At 45.6% G+C, this 15,826-nt stretch overlaps 1 protein-coding gene across 1 annotated transcript in view; it reads left to right on the forward strand.

Moving 5' to 3' along the window:
- LOC144138151 (uncharacterized) overlaps positions 1-15,826 on the forward strand; it is a 143,407-nt gene that overhangs the window by 123,006 nt on the left and 4,575 nt on the right. Inside the window, exons 2-6 of the mRNA XM_077670289.1 lie at positions 7,350-7,418; positions 7,535-7,600; positions 10,909-10,944; positions 12,618-12,647; positions 14,994-15,029. Coding sequence (XP_077526415.1) covers positions 7,370-7,418; positions 7,535-7,600; positions 10,909-10,944; positions 12,618-12,647; positions 14,994-15,029 — 217 coding nt within the window. The 5' untranslated portion in view covers positions 7,350-7,369. The remainder of the gene's footprint in view (positions 1-7,349; positions 7,419-7,534; positions 7,601-10,908; positions 10,945-12,617; positions 12,648-14,993; positions 15,030-15,826) is intronic.

Raw genomic sequence — 15,826 nt, forward strand, 5'->3', positions numbered from 1 at the left:
ACATATTGTTCTGACCTTCAGCCATACAACGCTTCCTGAATCCGTTCATGCTGCCTTCATATCCTGTCCAGTACGCCCCTAAATACCTAGTCCTCGAAGGTGTTTCAAGTGCCAGAAGTATGACCACGGAACTCAGTATTGTCGTGTCCGACCCACCTGTGCTCACTGCGCACGGGCTGATCACACCAGTGGCGACTGAAAAAAAGAACAAGTGAAATGTCCAAACTCTGGTGAACCACACCCTGCTTACTCACGTGCATGTCCCGCATTCAAAAAGGAAAAAGAAATAATTCAACTCAAAGTCACTGAAAACCTAACCTTTGCACAAGCGCGCCTGAAGCATGCCATGCTTTCAGACAGAAGTTACGCAGACGCTGCTCGCCGGGGGTGGAGCGTCGTCTGGTGGATGTGGGCACCCAGTGATACCTGGTCCCGCCACAGCCCAACGCTCAGGAGCAGAAAGTTGCTTTCGTGGCTTCTGCTGCTACACCCTCCTCCAGTGCTGCGCCTAAGGCCCCCAGCGCGAGCTCCAGTGCTGCGCCTAAGGCCTCCAGAACGAGCTCTGGTGCTGTTCCTAAGGCCTCAAGCACGAGCTCAGTCCAGATGAGTGATTATCTGGCTCCATCCGGGACATCTGCAAAACATCAGAAGGCTGCTCCTGCGGTCACTGCTGTTGCAGCAATGTCCAGTGCTGTGGCTGTGGCCTCGAGCACAAACAGAGTCTCCACTGACACTTTCCCTTCAGAAGCCTTGAATGAGTCCATGGATGCCTCTCCAAGTACACCTGCTTCTGAAACACAACAGGAGCGTCGCAGTTTCGCTGGTCGTGGTAAATCAAACAAATCGAAGTCGCCCAAGATCACTACACCTGGAACTAACTCAGCGAACTAGGTAAACTATTCAAAGGCCCCAGAAACACAACGCCTTCACTAATGACTTTTTTTTAATGGAAAAAGAACATCTCAGGATCTGTATTTCTCTTCTCTTGGTAATAATGGCTGCTGAAAGTATTATCCTGTGGAATTGTAGAGGGCTGGTAAACAACCTTGACGATATATATGATATACTCTCAAGTAGTAGCAGTAGTAGTAACTTTATTTTGCCCAAAAGTTGTGGTGATTGCACCACTGAGCTGTTCCCTCAGTCATCTAGACAGCGGGGCTCCCGGTGTTTTGGGAGGTCGGTGTCTTCAGCCAACTTGGCGAGGGCTTCTTGCACGTGGGGAGCTGGGCTAGAGATGGCAGCCTCCCATTCTGTTAAAAGAGTACTGACACGAAATTTTGGTGTTACGTTTTTTTCGCTGCTATGCGTGCCCACCAGCCCACTAATCATAGAATGACTGATTAGACGGTCGAGCGCAGGGTAAACATTCATTTACGGCGTCGTTTATTTGTGTCAGTTTCGGTTTCGACAAAACGAACGCCGAGCGGCCGCCATGACAGGAGGTATCACGTGACGTCACCATTCTTGCCGTGTTGCTGCCGCTCTGGAAGCGCGCGCGCGCGCGCGCGCGAGCGAGCGAGCGAGTTTTTTCCAGACAATTTTTTTTTGTTTTTTCAAAATCCTGTCTTTCCTAATATCTCCACTTACGCTATTATAACGATCACAGGTGAAACTTTCGCGAAATCTTCATTATTATGGAAATGCAGGGCGTTACACAGGTTCGCCATTTTCAGTAATTGTTTTATATATTTATTTTTTTTAATTTTCAAAATTTTGTTCAACCAATTATGTCCATTTACGATATTATAACGATTACAGGTGGAACTTTCGCGAAATCTGCATTATTGTGGAAATGCAGGGCTTTACACGGATCTCCACTTCCCGTAATTTTTTAACATTTCTCTTATTTTTAAGTTTTTCAAAATTTCGGGTGACCAGTTATCTCCATTTATGCCATTATGGCGATTACAGGTCTAACTTCCGCGATATCTGCATTTTTGTGGAAATGAAGGGCGTTACACTGTCCTGGCTGAAGTGGGGGGGGGGGTACTCAGCAAAGAAGGCTACGCAGTAATGGATGATTTTATAATTGTTGAGAACGGAGAACCGAATGTAAAAAGGCATTCTGAATCTTTTCAATGAGTGCTGTTTTGGATTGCAGTTCACGTTCGAGCTACCAATAATGAACAGACTGCCGTTTTATTTAGTGTTCTAGTTGATGGCGTCTTTAAGGCGAATACGCTCTCCAGGAAAGGAAACTTTCTCTGAAGGTGATGGTGATTGTGGGTGAAGTGTAGCACAATGAAAGCACTTCCCTGCGAAGCCTGGCGACACCTTCGTTACGCTTAATCCGCTAAAGGTTGATGTGCATCAGAATGAGGAGGTGACTTGGGCGTGCGACAGCGGGACGTAAATAGGCTTAACGTCATGTTGTGAGGTGAACATTGACAGCCGTTACCCACAGGCCGACGTAGGATGAGGACAGAGTTGCTCTGCGTGCCACAAGTCGTTAGCCCTAACTTCCAATTTTTAGGATTAGGACGTTAGGCCTGACGGGACATCTTGGGGTTTAACTCCTCAAACCGGTAGCCACTAAAAAAATTGCTCGCTGGACGCCAAGCAGCAGGTACCAATTCGCACCGTACACCCCAAACCCAAGCGTTAGACCTTCGGAGTGTACACCCGGCAGTTGCTGTGGATGTTCTAGAAAAGAGGTGCATACTAAGAGCTAGACGTACTCGCATTGTGGGATTGGCCAAACAAACAATCCATCACGAGAAAGCTTCGTGTTCAACAATCGTCGTCGTTAGACGGAGGGGTGCATGACTTTTTGGACTTGGAATTAACTCTGATGAGGGGCACATATACTGGTTTTATCGCCTCAGATCCTAAAAAGCCTGTTCTAAACTTCCAGTCGGGAAATTTCAAGGTAATTAAAAATGGAATAGCCCTGTCATATTACGCTCAGCCTTTTCGGAGTCTTGTTATCATCGGCTGAAGGACAGCTTTTCGAATCAGATAACTAGACTGCGGGCGGCATGTTACCCCGTCGATGTTATCCCCATGGTTGTGCAGAAGTTAGTAAGATCGGTAAAAAGCAAAGATTCGACAGGTTCTGTGACGCAGCCGCAAGTGCAACAAAAAGAAAAAAAATACCCTGTTGTCATCCCGCATAAGCAACGGCTCTCCCATAATTTTAAAAAGGGGCCAAGAATGTACTGTATCGATATGGTTATTATGGCCACAAATAAATTACTGTCTACCGAAGATTAGCTTCCCAGAATGCAAGGCCAAAAAATGTGTACTCGATAAACCATTCCGTGCCATTTGTCAAATGTGCAACGGGTGTTTGGTATATTTTGCAACTTAAAAGTGGACTCATATACGTGGGTCAAACCGGGAGGTGCCTAAAAACGAGGTTGTCAGAGCACAAGCGATCACTGAATGGGATAGTCATTTGGTAATAAAATCATGCATTGCTCCGTCTAACGACGAGGAGGGTTGAACGCGAAGCTTTCTCTGGAGGGATTCCTGGGTTGTCTTCTGAGCTTGTACTTTGACTCGCAGTCGGTTTGGACTTTGATTCGAAGAAGGCTTGGACTTTGACTCGTTAAGCTTTTTTAGTTAGTTGGTTGGTTAATTGGTAGGTTGTTTTGTTGGATCAGGCGGTGTTAGTCTAGCAAGATCTGCTGCCAATTGCTCCGTCCGAGAACCACCTGATGAGTAAATATTGTGGTCACTTCACCACGAGTCCACCAGTTCCGTCTCCTGAAGGAAGCTAAGCAGAAGGCGCGACACCTCCTTGTACAGCATCCAATGTCTCCTTGGAAAACGATGTGGTCCAAAGTGAGGCTGCAGCAAAGTTTTGCATCGTAGAAATTAGCACTCTCCGCTCTGCGGCGTGCTCTGGGGGAACACATTAATTATACTGGTGTAGATCCTCCAGCATCGCACATGACGAACACAAAGTCCATCGCACAAGGCCTATCTTGAAAAGCCAAGCTGCGGACTTCGCTGAGCCCATTCGGATGCGGTACAACATAGTTGTCGCCGATTTTGTGAGTTCCCTTGTGAAGCAAGGCTGGTGGTGATGATCATCCAAGGACTTGATATGGTCGACTACCACCTACAGTGCAGGCGGGAGAGGCAAGGAAGGGTGTACGTTTGCACTAAGCGCCATAGGCGTTCTTCGGTGTGAGGGAGCGCCGGGTGTGCAGGGGACAGTAGATGGCGGGAGAGGCGGTAATGAGACGTAATCTCATGAAAGGAAAGGAGCCGATATCGAGCTGACAGGGCTTCATGGAAGGGTTCAAGGCTAAGGTACCAGGTGTTCTATGGCACGCGCCTAAAGGGCGGACCACCGATTTTTGTCGCGTATATGTTCTCTAGCTCATATGAAAGCCAGCGTTTCATATAGCCCGGTAACCACAACCAATTTATGAACAAATTGGCGGAAACAATTTTAATTTGGCACCAAACTTTCTGAAATCGGAAGGGTGGCGGTTCGTAGTGTAGAAACCAATTGACACTACAATATGGGTCCCGGTCACGTGACCTGCAAGCCTAGCCCCTACTGTAACTGCTGAAACGTTTATTTACTTATTGAAAACCTTTTAACACAAGTACTTGTATAAGTTTAAATTGGATATGCATTTCTAAACATTATTTTGAAAATTTTAAAGACACGCCACCCGCCGCAGCTGGGTTGTTCTCAGTGTGGCTAACTGAGCCTCCATGCCCAGAATCAACGCCAGCGTTCAGTAAACAGACCAACTGAAGGAGCTTTGACAATTATGCCTGAGTCAGGGGCGTTTCGTCTGCCGAAATATTCGATTTCAGCTTCGAAATACGCCAACGGCAGCCTAAAAACAAAGAAAGGACGCGTTCGGGGAGAATCTAACTGCTGACCCCCCAACGTGAAGCCAGATTCTACCTATCGTCCATCCCAGCAGATGACGCGTTTGTGCAAAATAGACTATAGCGAATTAAAAAAAACACATAAAGGAATAAGAAATCTTGCGATTCACACTTTTTCCAGCTGGGGGCAAGTTTTTAAATATCGCTTTTCATCTCGCATACAGACAAAAATATGTTACCGCGCTACTGTATGTCATGGTTGCCAGCATTATTTTTGGGAGGACACATTCGACTCACATATCTAAAAAATTTGATTCGAAAATTTCTAGGACGTTTTCAGCAAAACCATTTCTCGTTAAGGTGCTTTAAGGGATGCCCTTTCGTTTGGGATAGAGAACATATACTCGACAAAAATCGGTTGTCTGTCCCTTTAAATTAGCAGTAGCAGGAAACGCCCTGCGCCGCAACGCCTAGGAGTCAGAAAGTGTAAGGCGGAAGCGGAAGGAAAACGTGTGAAGCCGCAAGAGGGCGAAGCTCCTCGAGAGCCCAGGGTGGCAGCAGAGTGTCGCGGGCGCTTAACTGGACATTAATGCGTTCTCATTCAGAACTCTTTTCGGGGCGATGCAAACAAAGTACATCTTTGTTCAGTTTGAAAGAACTAGCCCTTGGTAACTCACTCACCTCCATCTCAGCCACGAAATACGTTTTTAACAACAAAAAAAAATAAATATTGCAAAACCTTTAAATTCGCGCTACAGTGATCCAATATGGGTAGGAGCGACGTATATTACGTGCAAGCACTAAACAAGTTACCAGTGTGTTAACGAGCTGCACATGAGCTTTCAAGTGACACCATCAAACGGAACTGGAGGTCCCTCTAAAATCTCCCAGTCATTCCGTGACGTCATGGAGAAATAGGAAAACAAGATTCCGTGACGTCATAGAGAAATAGCCGGAAATTGGTTAAAGAGTAGCCACTGCTTCAATGTTTTTTTTAATATTTCGATTACTTCTTTCAAGTCTGAGACAAAATTGGCCTCATTGTAGTGGGACAAATCAGTCTTTTCAAATAACCAAACTTTTATCTTGTTTCCGTGGCCTCCTTAAAACTACGGATTCGTTTTGGAGCGCTATTCTAAAGTATACTCCCTCTCTCCCGTTCTCTCAGTACGCACATACACACATTCGTGCACACATTACATACATATATACATAAATACACACCTACCTATATGTATACCTACGCACCTACGCATACACACATACATATGTACATACATACATGCACACACATGCATACATACACACATACACACACGCACACATTCATACATACATACATACATACATACATACATACATACTTGCACACATGCATACATACTTGCACACATGCATGCGTACATACATGCACACACGTGGTATCCGTGCGTGCGCTGATTGGCATGTTAAGCATTAGTGCTGCTGTACCCGACGCGTAGGGAAAATACTTTAATAGCCTTGTAATAATGCGAGGTTAGAATAGAAGACGGGTTATGCAACTTGTGTCATAATTCACAGTGGAAACCCGTCTTAGAGGCCATCGGGGCAACAAATTTGTAATCACGCTCTAGACAAAATTTGATGTTTTAAGGCCCGCACCGGCACTGCGGGATTGCATTATAACCTAGAGTTAGGTTAATATATCACTATAGAATTGCACAAGTATAAATTACGAGACGTGAGGATGTCGCAAAAAACCACCCACTTTCTCTAATAGCGCCCGCCTACTGCAATGCTGCACTGGCTGCACTATTTGCCATGAAAATGCCTAAAGCCGACAATAACGTACAATGGTAATGGTCGGCTGACAATGCCGAAAGATATTAATAAAATTTCGCGTAACATAACTGCATTGGAAACGACGCGAAAACAGATGCCCCACTCACACAGTAAGTATGTTGACCTGTGCAACAGCGTGCGCTTGCGTTCGGCCCCGATCCTAGCACATGTGCCAAAAAAAGGGGTCGTTGATCGAGCTGACTTAGGTGGCAGCAAATTCGGGCATGTCCTCTACGGTTTCCATGCTGCATGGGCTGTTGGGTTCGTGTAGTCAAAGCAAAAAGGCAAAGTGTGTTGTTGGGATTAAAACAAAAAAACAACATTGGCCACACTTCCTTGTTCCGCATTTATAGCTCCATGCAGCCCAGTAGTTTAACGACCCCAAGCGCTAAGATCTGCATAAAAACCCACGCAATCGGGGCCGTGTCACTTCATCGGACTGTAAGCCTTTGTTCAACGTTGCCTCTCGTGCCGAAGTCTTCTTCAGCCCAAACGGGGTAAGGTCGAAAGCCATTACGCTTCTCTGCTTTTTTTAGGCAGGGTTAGAGATTTTTGCTGTGCCAACTTACTACCCTTTGTGGCCTCACCAAATAACCTAGTGTTTACTGCGCGAGATTTGTCGCAGTTTTTTTTGTTTTGGACGTAAAAAATGGATAGAAGAACGAAAATAAGAATTTTGACTATTCTGTGTCAGAAGTTTCAGCTTAACTGTTTTGTTTCTCCTGCAGATTTTATCAGCGCCGCCGACATGAAACTGTTCATCGCTGCCGTCCTTCTGGCTTCGCTTGTCGCCTTGTGTGAGTTTCGGCTTGTGTACTTACAGTTACCTGCAGAGCTAGTAGAGCAGCGTTATTGTAATAATATAGGGTGATAAGGAGTAGCGAAACGGTAATACTTCATATACCTCCTACAGGTGGAGCATGGGGTCGCCCTGAACAAAGCGAGGGTCGTCAACCTGGTCGTCGCCATGGCCATCATGGTAAGAATAACCCTTAAGAAGGCAACATACAACATGGTTCAATTTAAAAGAGCTAGCACTTGTTAACTCACTCCCCTCCGTTACAGCCGTGAAAGACGTCACTCCAACCGAAAGAATGAATGAATGAATGACCTTTATTTAGGAAGAGGCCTGAGGCCCTGGTGCGGGTTAGGGGGAAAAGGAAAGGGAAAGACCCGTATTACAAATAACGATCACATGACGCTGTAATCGTTTAGAGTTTCTGTTCCAGTTAGCTGCAGGCATGGTTTGAGTGTTCACGTAGGCACTGGTCGTTGATATGTGGAGCACTGTCATGAAGGTTCACCCGGGTACACTCGCGTGCACGAACACTTGAAAAAAAAGGGTGGGAGTCAGTCAGCCACTATACAACTCTGTACAGACCTCTTTGTACAGCAAAGTTTGCTACCCTTTTAAAGGTGCGTGGATCGCCTCTAATAAGCTGCAAGTGCGCTATTAGTGTATGCGGGGCAGCCTGAGACTCTGGGAGTGGCTCTCTGCCCCTTAAGAAGGCTGAAAAAGACCAAATTAGATGAAAGAGATTGGGGGAAAAAACGCGAGCAATGCGAAAAAACTTTTGAATTTCGCGCTACATTGACGTAATATAGACCAGTACTAAAACACAGTTATTAGTGGGTTAACTGCACGTTAGCATTGAAGTGATGCGATTAAATGAAACTAAAGGCCCCACTACAATCGCCGATGTTTCTTCGTGGTGGCTTAGGCCGGCGGTGCTCAATCGCACAACCAAGATTCTGTGACACCATGGAAAATTTCCTGAAAGTGGCTGCACAGTCGCCACTTCTCCATGTGTTTTCCCTCATGTTTGGATAATTTATTTGAGTTTACAATAAAATTGCTACCATAGTTATCATGATAAAGTGGCATTTTTAATTAATCAAACGTGTTTTGTCTTCATGTTTCTTTTAATCAATCGCGCGGGCACTTGTCGCGAGAGATTGTTTCTCTTGTTTAAAAAAAGCAAGCCTTATAGGTGGTATTCATTGAAAAATTTAGCTGGCAACGCTGGAAAGGGCCACGGACATGGCTTGTTTAACAAAAGCAAGCCTTATAGGTGGTATTCATTGAAAAGTTTAGCTGTCAATGTTTTCGCTTGGCAACGCTGGAAACGGCCACGAACATGGCCGATGCACCACGGACATGGCGTGGCTTGTGCTCCTGCGCCCGCACGCTGAAGAAAAAACACCGGCGTGCGTCGTTTGCTCCATTTAAACTCTCTCAACGGCGGTGTCACCCGAGATGTTATTAATCGCACTCACATTGGACTCGAGGCATTACTTTGCGTTTGGCGGGGTAGAGTTAGGAACTTCCAACACAAATCATGTGCTTGACACGGACAAGTACCGCCATCCCGCGGAGCCCGACGTAACCAGTAACGGCGCACTCACATGGTTGCCTGCATGCGTGCCTCGCCAGTGAATACAAGCTTTAGCTGTGTGGCATGCCTACTGTGAGCCTATTCCTTTGAGCTTTATTTTACGCCGAGACGTTCTTGAGTCAAGCAAATGAGTACGCATGGACAAGTAGAGTACAGTCGAACGAAGGAACCAAGGTTTGGGGAGTCACTAGCAGCAGTGGCATGGGTTACGTAGCCGAGGCCTGGTCAGCAGCGCCTCTCTGGCAAGTTGCAGCAGCGTCATCTAACAGCGAGGCTGTTCTTGGTCGAGGCTTTCGTGGGAAGATTTGTGGCAACGCAAACGCAGCAATGTGGAGACGGCATAGCCTAGCGAGGCGAAGAGAATGCGCCAAGCACACATGCAGCAAGTGGTAGAATTCTTGAACGAGACGTTTATTATCGGCAAAACGTTTCTGAACAATCAGGTATGTTGGCTATGATTATACTTGTCAACATCGTTGAGAAAAGAAAAAAAAAACATTAAGCATATTTGAGGCAAGGCATCAATACCTAAGTGATACCTGCATTGTTCTGTCAATGAAAAACACATGGCTGCTTGATTTCTGCGACAGCAAATGCAAAAAAGGCCTGGCGGCCTCCCAAAAAACAAATTGCGCTCGCGGTGCAACTTACACTCCCACGTGATCACGGTGTTATATTAGGTTTCACATTACTTCCCATGTCACAAGGATCGTGAAGATGGGGTTGCCTATGCAAATGAGCATTGCTATCATGATTACACTTATTTTGTGCAAATAGGGGAAGTGGGCACGGCGAAATTTGCACTGATTTTTTGCTAAACACCTTATGCACTGAGGTGCTCTCCGCAATAGAATATGTTGCAAATTCGCTTACAGGATGTACGTAGTTGTGAAATGTTGTGAGAATAATGGACAAGGTCCTATTAGAATTGTCTTTAATTGCTAGGAATTTGCGAGTGGTCAGCTACACAATTTTTGCACCGCACATTTGGTTATAGCCATGTCAGCAACGATGCAGCTTTTCTCAGGACTATGGCTGATCACAATTTAAAGAAGGCATGCAATCATCGTTAAATGTTAGGCATTCTTTTATATAGAACAATTTTGAGGAGTTGAAGGAAAATAAGTCGGTGGCAGCGAGCAGCTGTGAGTTAAAAAATGGCCATGCATTTGCCAGCCTCTTCACAGTAATCTTGACGCTGCTGGGAATATATTATGTAACAAGGTAAATTGAAGAAAATACAATATGTTTACGCTACTTACAATGCTGGATGCGCCAGTGGGAAAACATAGAGACTCCTTGCAGAAAGCGTTCGTCGTCCTCTTCTGAACCCTGCCCAATCTGAACATATCTGTAGAAGTGCTAATCCTTTTCCCTTCTTCTAGCCGTCCCGTGTCAATATTCTGCGCACAAGGCTCTCTCTATGTCGGCATTTGTATATCATGTAATGTTTGGTGGTTAATTTGACCGCAGATCTTGTTATGACTTTTTAATCGCTTTGTTGGGTACTCATACTCCTACATATTTCAAAGCACAATTCTGAACGTGGGTTTATTTTATACGGAGGCTATTACGATACGGCTATTCATAAACAAAGTGTCCCGTGTCAAGTGTAATAGAAAACACTCTGAGTAAAGCAAGTGGAATTGTTCTGCTTAAGGCTTGAGAAGCCCACGAAGACAAATTTAAGTTTTTAGCGTTGTATTTCTTGTCCTAAGTAGATGTTGAAGTTTCGGCCTGTCTGCTTGCCTGCTTTTGCATTTTGTCTGCATGATGGGCCTGTGTACTTACAGTAAAATCTGTGTCTTCTCTTCTGTGTCCCGTTTCAAGCGCTACTTACGATGAATCAAAACCAACTAGCCCAACTGTCAATTTTACTGTGTACTTACAGGTCGCCACGAGCAAGAACGCGGAGTAGCCGATGAAGGTGACAAATTGATTTTATAATAACGTTTATCTTATCGACATTTGGGAGGACCTGTCAATCACTTAAGCCTATATCTATGGTCTTTTCCTGCTTGCCCCTCCCTGAGACGGCGTAGCAGGCCAGAGCCTATACTATAGTCACGCCGACTTCTCTCTGTTTCTTTTCCATTCATTAAACCCACTCTCTCTATCTGTCTCTCTCTGTACCCGGCGAGCGAATCCATCCACGTCATTGAGGTTTGTGTGTTACAGCGATGACGAAATCTCGGTCACCCTGATTAGCCAGAAATTGGTTTCCGCGCTAGAGGGTCACTGGTGTAACCGTGACTCACCCGTGCAAACCGGTTGGTCAGAGCGGCTGAAAAAGCTGAAAGGGGGAAGGGCGGGAGAACGAAAAAAGGGGAAATGGGAAAGGATTGGATTCTAAATGGTATGATAGCAGGTCGTCGGGAAGTAGGGGGAGGCAAAAGACAGGAGGGAAGGTGAGAGACAAGAAGAGGTATGAGTATGGTGACAGTGCGAATTGGGAATGAACGGAGAGGAAACGGGAACCGTGGAGGGAGAGGGGAAGTGGAGGGAGAGAAGGAAGAGAGGTAGGAAGAGGAAGTAAAAAAGGAAGAGAGGAAAGAAGAAGGATAGAGGGAGAAGGTGAGGGAGACGTGTGAGAAGGAAGAAGAGGGAGAGAAAATAAAGATCGGGAGTGTAGAGGGAGAGGGCAGCCTGATTTCATTTAAAGGGTCGTTGGTTTTTAAGCAAATGAACTTTTTAACTTCGGGTAAAAGACGGGGCGAGGGAGCTCTGGAATCGAGGTTAAAACGGCAGTGCGTTGATGTGCTAGCCTAGGTTAGCATTTTTTTCTTTTTTCTTCTTCCGTTCCCTGTAGCTTTTGCACTTCCCTATGTCGTCTCAATTCCGCTCTAAACACTCTCTCCCACAATTTCTTGTATGCAGGTGAGCTCCCTACCGGGCTAAATAATATCCCCAGTGCACTTATTTTCCTTCTTCAAGCGAACGACTTATCTTTCCCTCTATGGTTGCTGGCCTTTAAGAAAGAGTAAAAACACTTAGCCGTAAACACCAATCCGCCATTCGTGTATAAATATTCTGAAGAGTTGTGAGTAAATAAATTGGTTGTAGCGCAGCATTCTGTTCCAAAAAATTCTCGTTTGTCAGCCTCCGCAGGTAGATCTTCAAAACTACTATAAACACATACACTACCGAAAAGGTTCTTTATTTTGTCGTTATGTGTGTATTATGTAATGTTTATCTCTAGCGAACAATTCTTTGCTGGTTAATGTGACTGCCAATCTAGTGATGTCTTTCAACTCGCCCTGTAGTGTATTCATGTACCTACATATTTCGAAGCACAATTTTTAACGTTTGGTTATGTTATAATTTAGATTACGCCAGTTCAATCACTCCTTGAGTACGTTCCTTGCGACAGTTGTAATAGAACACGCACTCTCGGATGATCGTGAAATAGTTATGCTTATGGCATCCGTTTGTTAAGATAGTTAAGGCTTGATATGGACACGAAGACAAATTGGGCTCCTGACTAAGATTTCTTTGTCAATAGGTAAACGGTGAAGTTTTGGCGTGCATGTTTGTCTAATTTTTCTGCCTGTTTGTTTTGGCACTTTGTCTCCATGATGGGCTTTTGTCTTCTCCGTACAGGTCGCGGCGAGGAAGAACGTGGAGCTGGCGGTAGGTGTGACAAACTACTCTTATAATAGTATTCCATTTACCGCAATTTGCGAAGAAATGTCTAGCAATCATTTGTACCCAACAAGCTAATCCAACCACAACAGAGGGGTTCGTGTATAACACTGATGACAAAAATTGGGTACTGCCTGGTCGTCACTCGGGTCTGCCAGGAACGAGTTTGCTTGCTAGAGGGCCACTGGTGTAGTAGCCACCGGGGGTGACCAGTCAGCGGCGCACCCGTAGGGCCCCAGTGGGTGACGTATCAGAGGTGTGACGGCGGACGCTTGCAAGGGGGAGGGGAGAGATGGATAGGAAAAGAAGGGGGAAAGGTTTGGAACATGAATGCTCGGATAGTAGGGGGAGGCGAAGGGGAGGCGAAGGAAAGGAGGAAGGTGAGAGACAATAAGAGGAATGGGGACGGTGAGAGGGCGAAGTGAGAAGCGACGGAGGCGGAAAGGGAAACGATAGGAGGGAGAGACAGAAATATGGACAAGGAAGAAAAGGGAGAGATTAGATATGTGGAGGGTAGAGGCAGAGGGCAGTTTGACGTCATTTACGGGGTCGTTGTTTTTTAAGCGATTTAAGTTCTCTCTACTTCAGTAACTTCACAAATTACTGAATGACGCTAGATCTGTGGATTTGTAGTCTAGCGCTGAAAGAGAAGGAGACAGGGCTCTGGAGTCGAGGTTAACACTGCAGTGCGTTTATGCGGTAGGCTATGAAGACAAATTGCACGTTTGTTTCATTTGAAAAACGCCGTGTTTTATAGTACCCTCAGGGCTTGTCGGGAAGCAGACGATGCTTTATTCACTGAGAAATTGATCAATTTATGGTAAAATTTTGATTCTCCCGACAAATCGCGTGTTTTTATGACGCCTACAATGACATCACACGAACAGGTCCTCAAGATAAACCTAGTGTGCTGCGGAGCCTTGTTTACCCTTAGTCAACCTAGATGGCGCCACCATACCGCGGCGGGCCGTTTTCTGCCTTCTGCTTGTTTTTCACCGTATTTGTACTTGGCTTGTTTTTGTTGAGGTCGAAAATAATCGTTTACTTAAACATGATGTTCGTTCGACAAATATGGTCTATCAATACACCATAGGTAACGCCAATCGGCCACTGTCGCCTTAGACAGTCCCAAAGCGCCGCAGTGCTATGCAGCTAACACAGTATAGTGCGCGCAGTACCAACTGCAGCGCGCATAGGAATTTCTAAATTTACGTGTACTTTCATAACTTCCTGTGTTTAGCCAACCATTCTTGCTGCTATAATAAGAATGTGACCTAAATTTAAGCGCAAATAGCTCGTTCGGCAAGCTTATAAGCCCTACTTAATTTGCGTTTGCTTTTGCCGGCCTCAGCCAATCGCAGAGCTGGCACATATGACATCATAGCTTCTGTTGTGGGAAATGAGGTAGTGGGTCGCATGGGTATTCTCTATTTTCCTAAATATAGCTTATTGAGCGAAGTGTGCGTTAAAGTGGCGTCAGAACGATTCTAACGAGGCAATCTTTCGAATGAGTCAAACTTGCGTTTGTCTGTATGGCACCTCTAAAACGTTTTCCTTATTCCCTCTTTCTGCCCCTCTCCCGTTCCCTGTCACTTTGGCACTAAACTATGTCCTCACATTTCCCCTCTACACGCCCTCTCCCGCACTGGCTTGTATGAAGGTGAAGTCCCTGCCGGGCTAAGTGATATCCCCAGCGCACCTCTCGTCCTTGTCCAAGCGAATCACTCGCTTTGCCCGTATGGTTGCTGAAGATTAAAAAAAGAAAACCAGTCAGTGGTAAACCCCAATCAGCCGTCCATGTATAAGTATTTTTATCCGTTAAGAGTAAATTGTAGCGTGCGGCCTTCCGTTCCAAAAAATTCTTTTCTCGTTTGTCAGCCTCCTGATATAGTACTTCAAGTTGTTATAAACACGTATGCTACCTACAAGCCTATTTTTTTGTCGTCATGTGTATTATATGTAATGTTTATCGGTAGTGAGTAACTCTTTGCTGGTTAGTTAATTTGACCGCCCGTCTCGCGATGACTTTCAACTCGCCCTGTAGCGTATTCTTGTTCCTGGATTATTACAAAACGGAATTTTTAAAGTGAATTTATGTTGTAATGGTGATTGCAGCGTGCCTCGTGTACCAAAAAACGCGCTGATAAAAGCGCATGAAAAAAGGTCTGTTTAATGCTTCTTACGCACACAAAGACAAATTTGGCTTCTGACGGTAGTATTTCTTGGTGGAGAGCTAAAGGCGGAAGTTTTGGCGTGTCCGTTTGTCTGCCTATCTTTCTGCCCGTTTGCTTTCGTACTTGGTCTCCTTAATGGGCTTTTCTGTTCCCCGTGCAGATCACCACGACCGGGAGCGTGTTGCTGGCATTGAAGGTGACTACCTACTCTTATATTGACATTCCATTTACCGCAGTTTGCGAAGAGGTGTTTGGGAATCCTTTCTACCCGACGAGCGAATACAATCTCTCCACAGCGGTTTGTGTGTTACACGAATGGTGATATTTCCGCACTACTTGCTTGTCACCAGGATCAGCTAGGAATGGGTTTGCTCTCTAGAGGGCCACTGGTAAAGCCACCTGAGGTGACCAATCGGCGACGCACCAGTGGGGCCTCAGTGGATGACGTATCAGAGGTGTGACAGGGGACGCTTCAAACGAGGAGGGGATAGAGAAGGAGAGGAAAAGGAAGGGGAAATTGGAACATGAATGTTCGGATAGTAGGGGGGAGGGGAAGGGGAGGAGGGAAGGTGGGAGACAAGAAGAGGGATGAGGACAGGGAGAGGGTTAAGTAGGAAGTGGCAGAGGAGGAAAGGGAAACGATAGGAGGGAGAGGCAGAAATATGGACAAGGAAGAAAAGGAAGAGATTAGATATGTGGAAGGTAGAGGGAGAGGGCAGTTTGACGTCATTTACGGGGCCGTTGTTTTTTAAGCGATTTAAGTTCTCTCTACTTCAGTAACTTAACAAATTACCGAATGACGCTAGATCTGCGGATTTGTAGTCTAGCGCTGAAAGAGAAGGAGAGAGGGCTCTGGAGTTTTGGTTGACGCTGCAGTGCGTTTATGCGGTAGGCCATGCAGACAAAATACACGTTTGTTTTATTCGAAAAACGTCGTGTTTTATAGTACCCTCAGTGCTTGTCGGGAAGCAGACAATGCTTTATTCACTGAGA

This window comes from Haemaphysalis longicornis, unplaced genomic scaffold (genome assembly GCF_048455015.1).
Source record: "Haemaphysalis longicornis isolate Haplotype H1 unplaced genomic scaffold, Haemaphysalis longicornis Haplotype H1 scaffold_5, whole genome shotgun sequence".
Lineage (NCBI taxonomy): Eukaryota > Metazoa > Arthropoda > Arachnida > Ixodida > Ixodidae > Haemaphysalis > Haemaphysalis longicornis.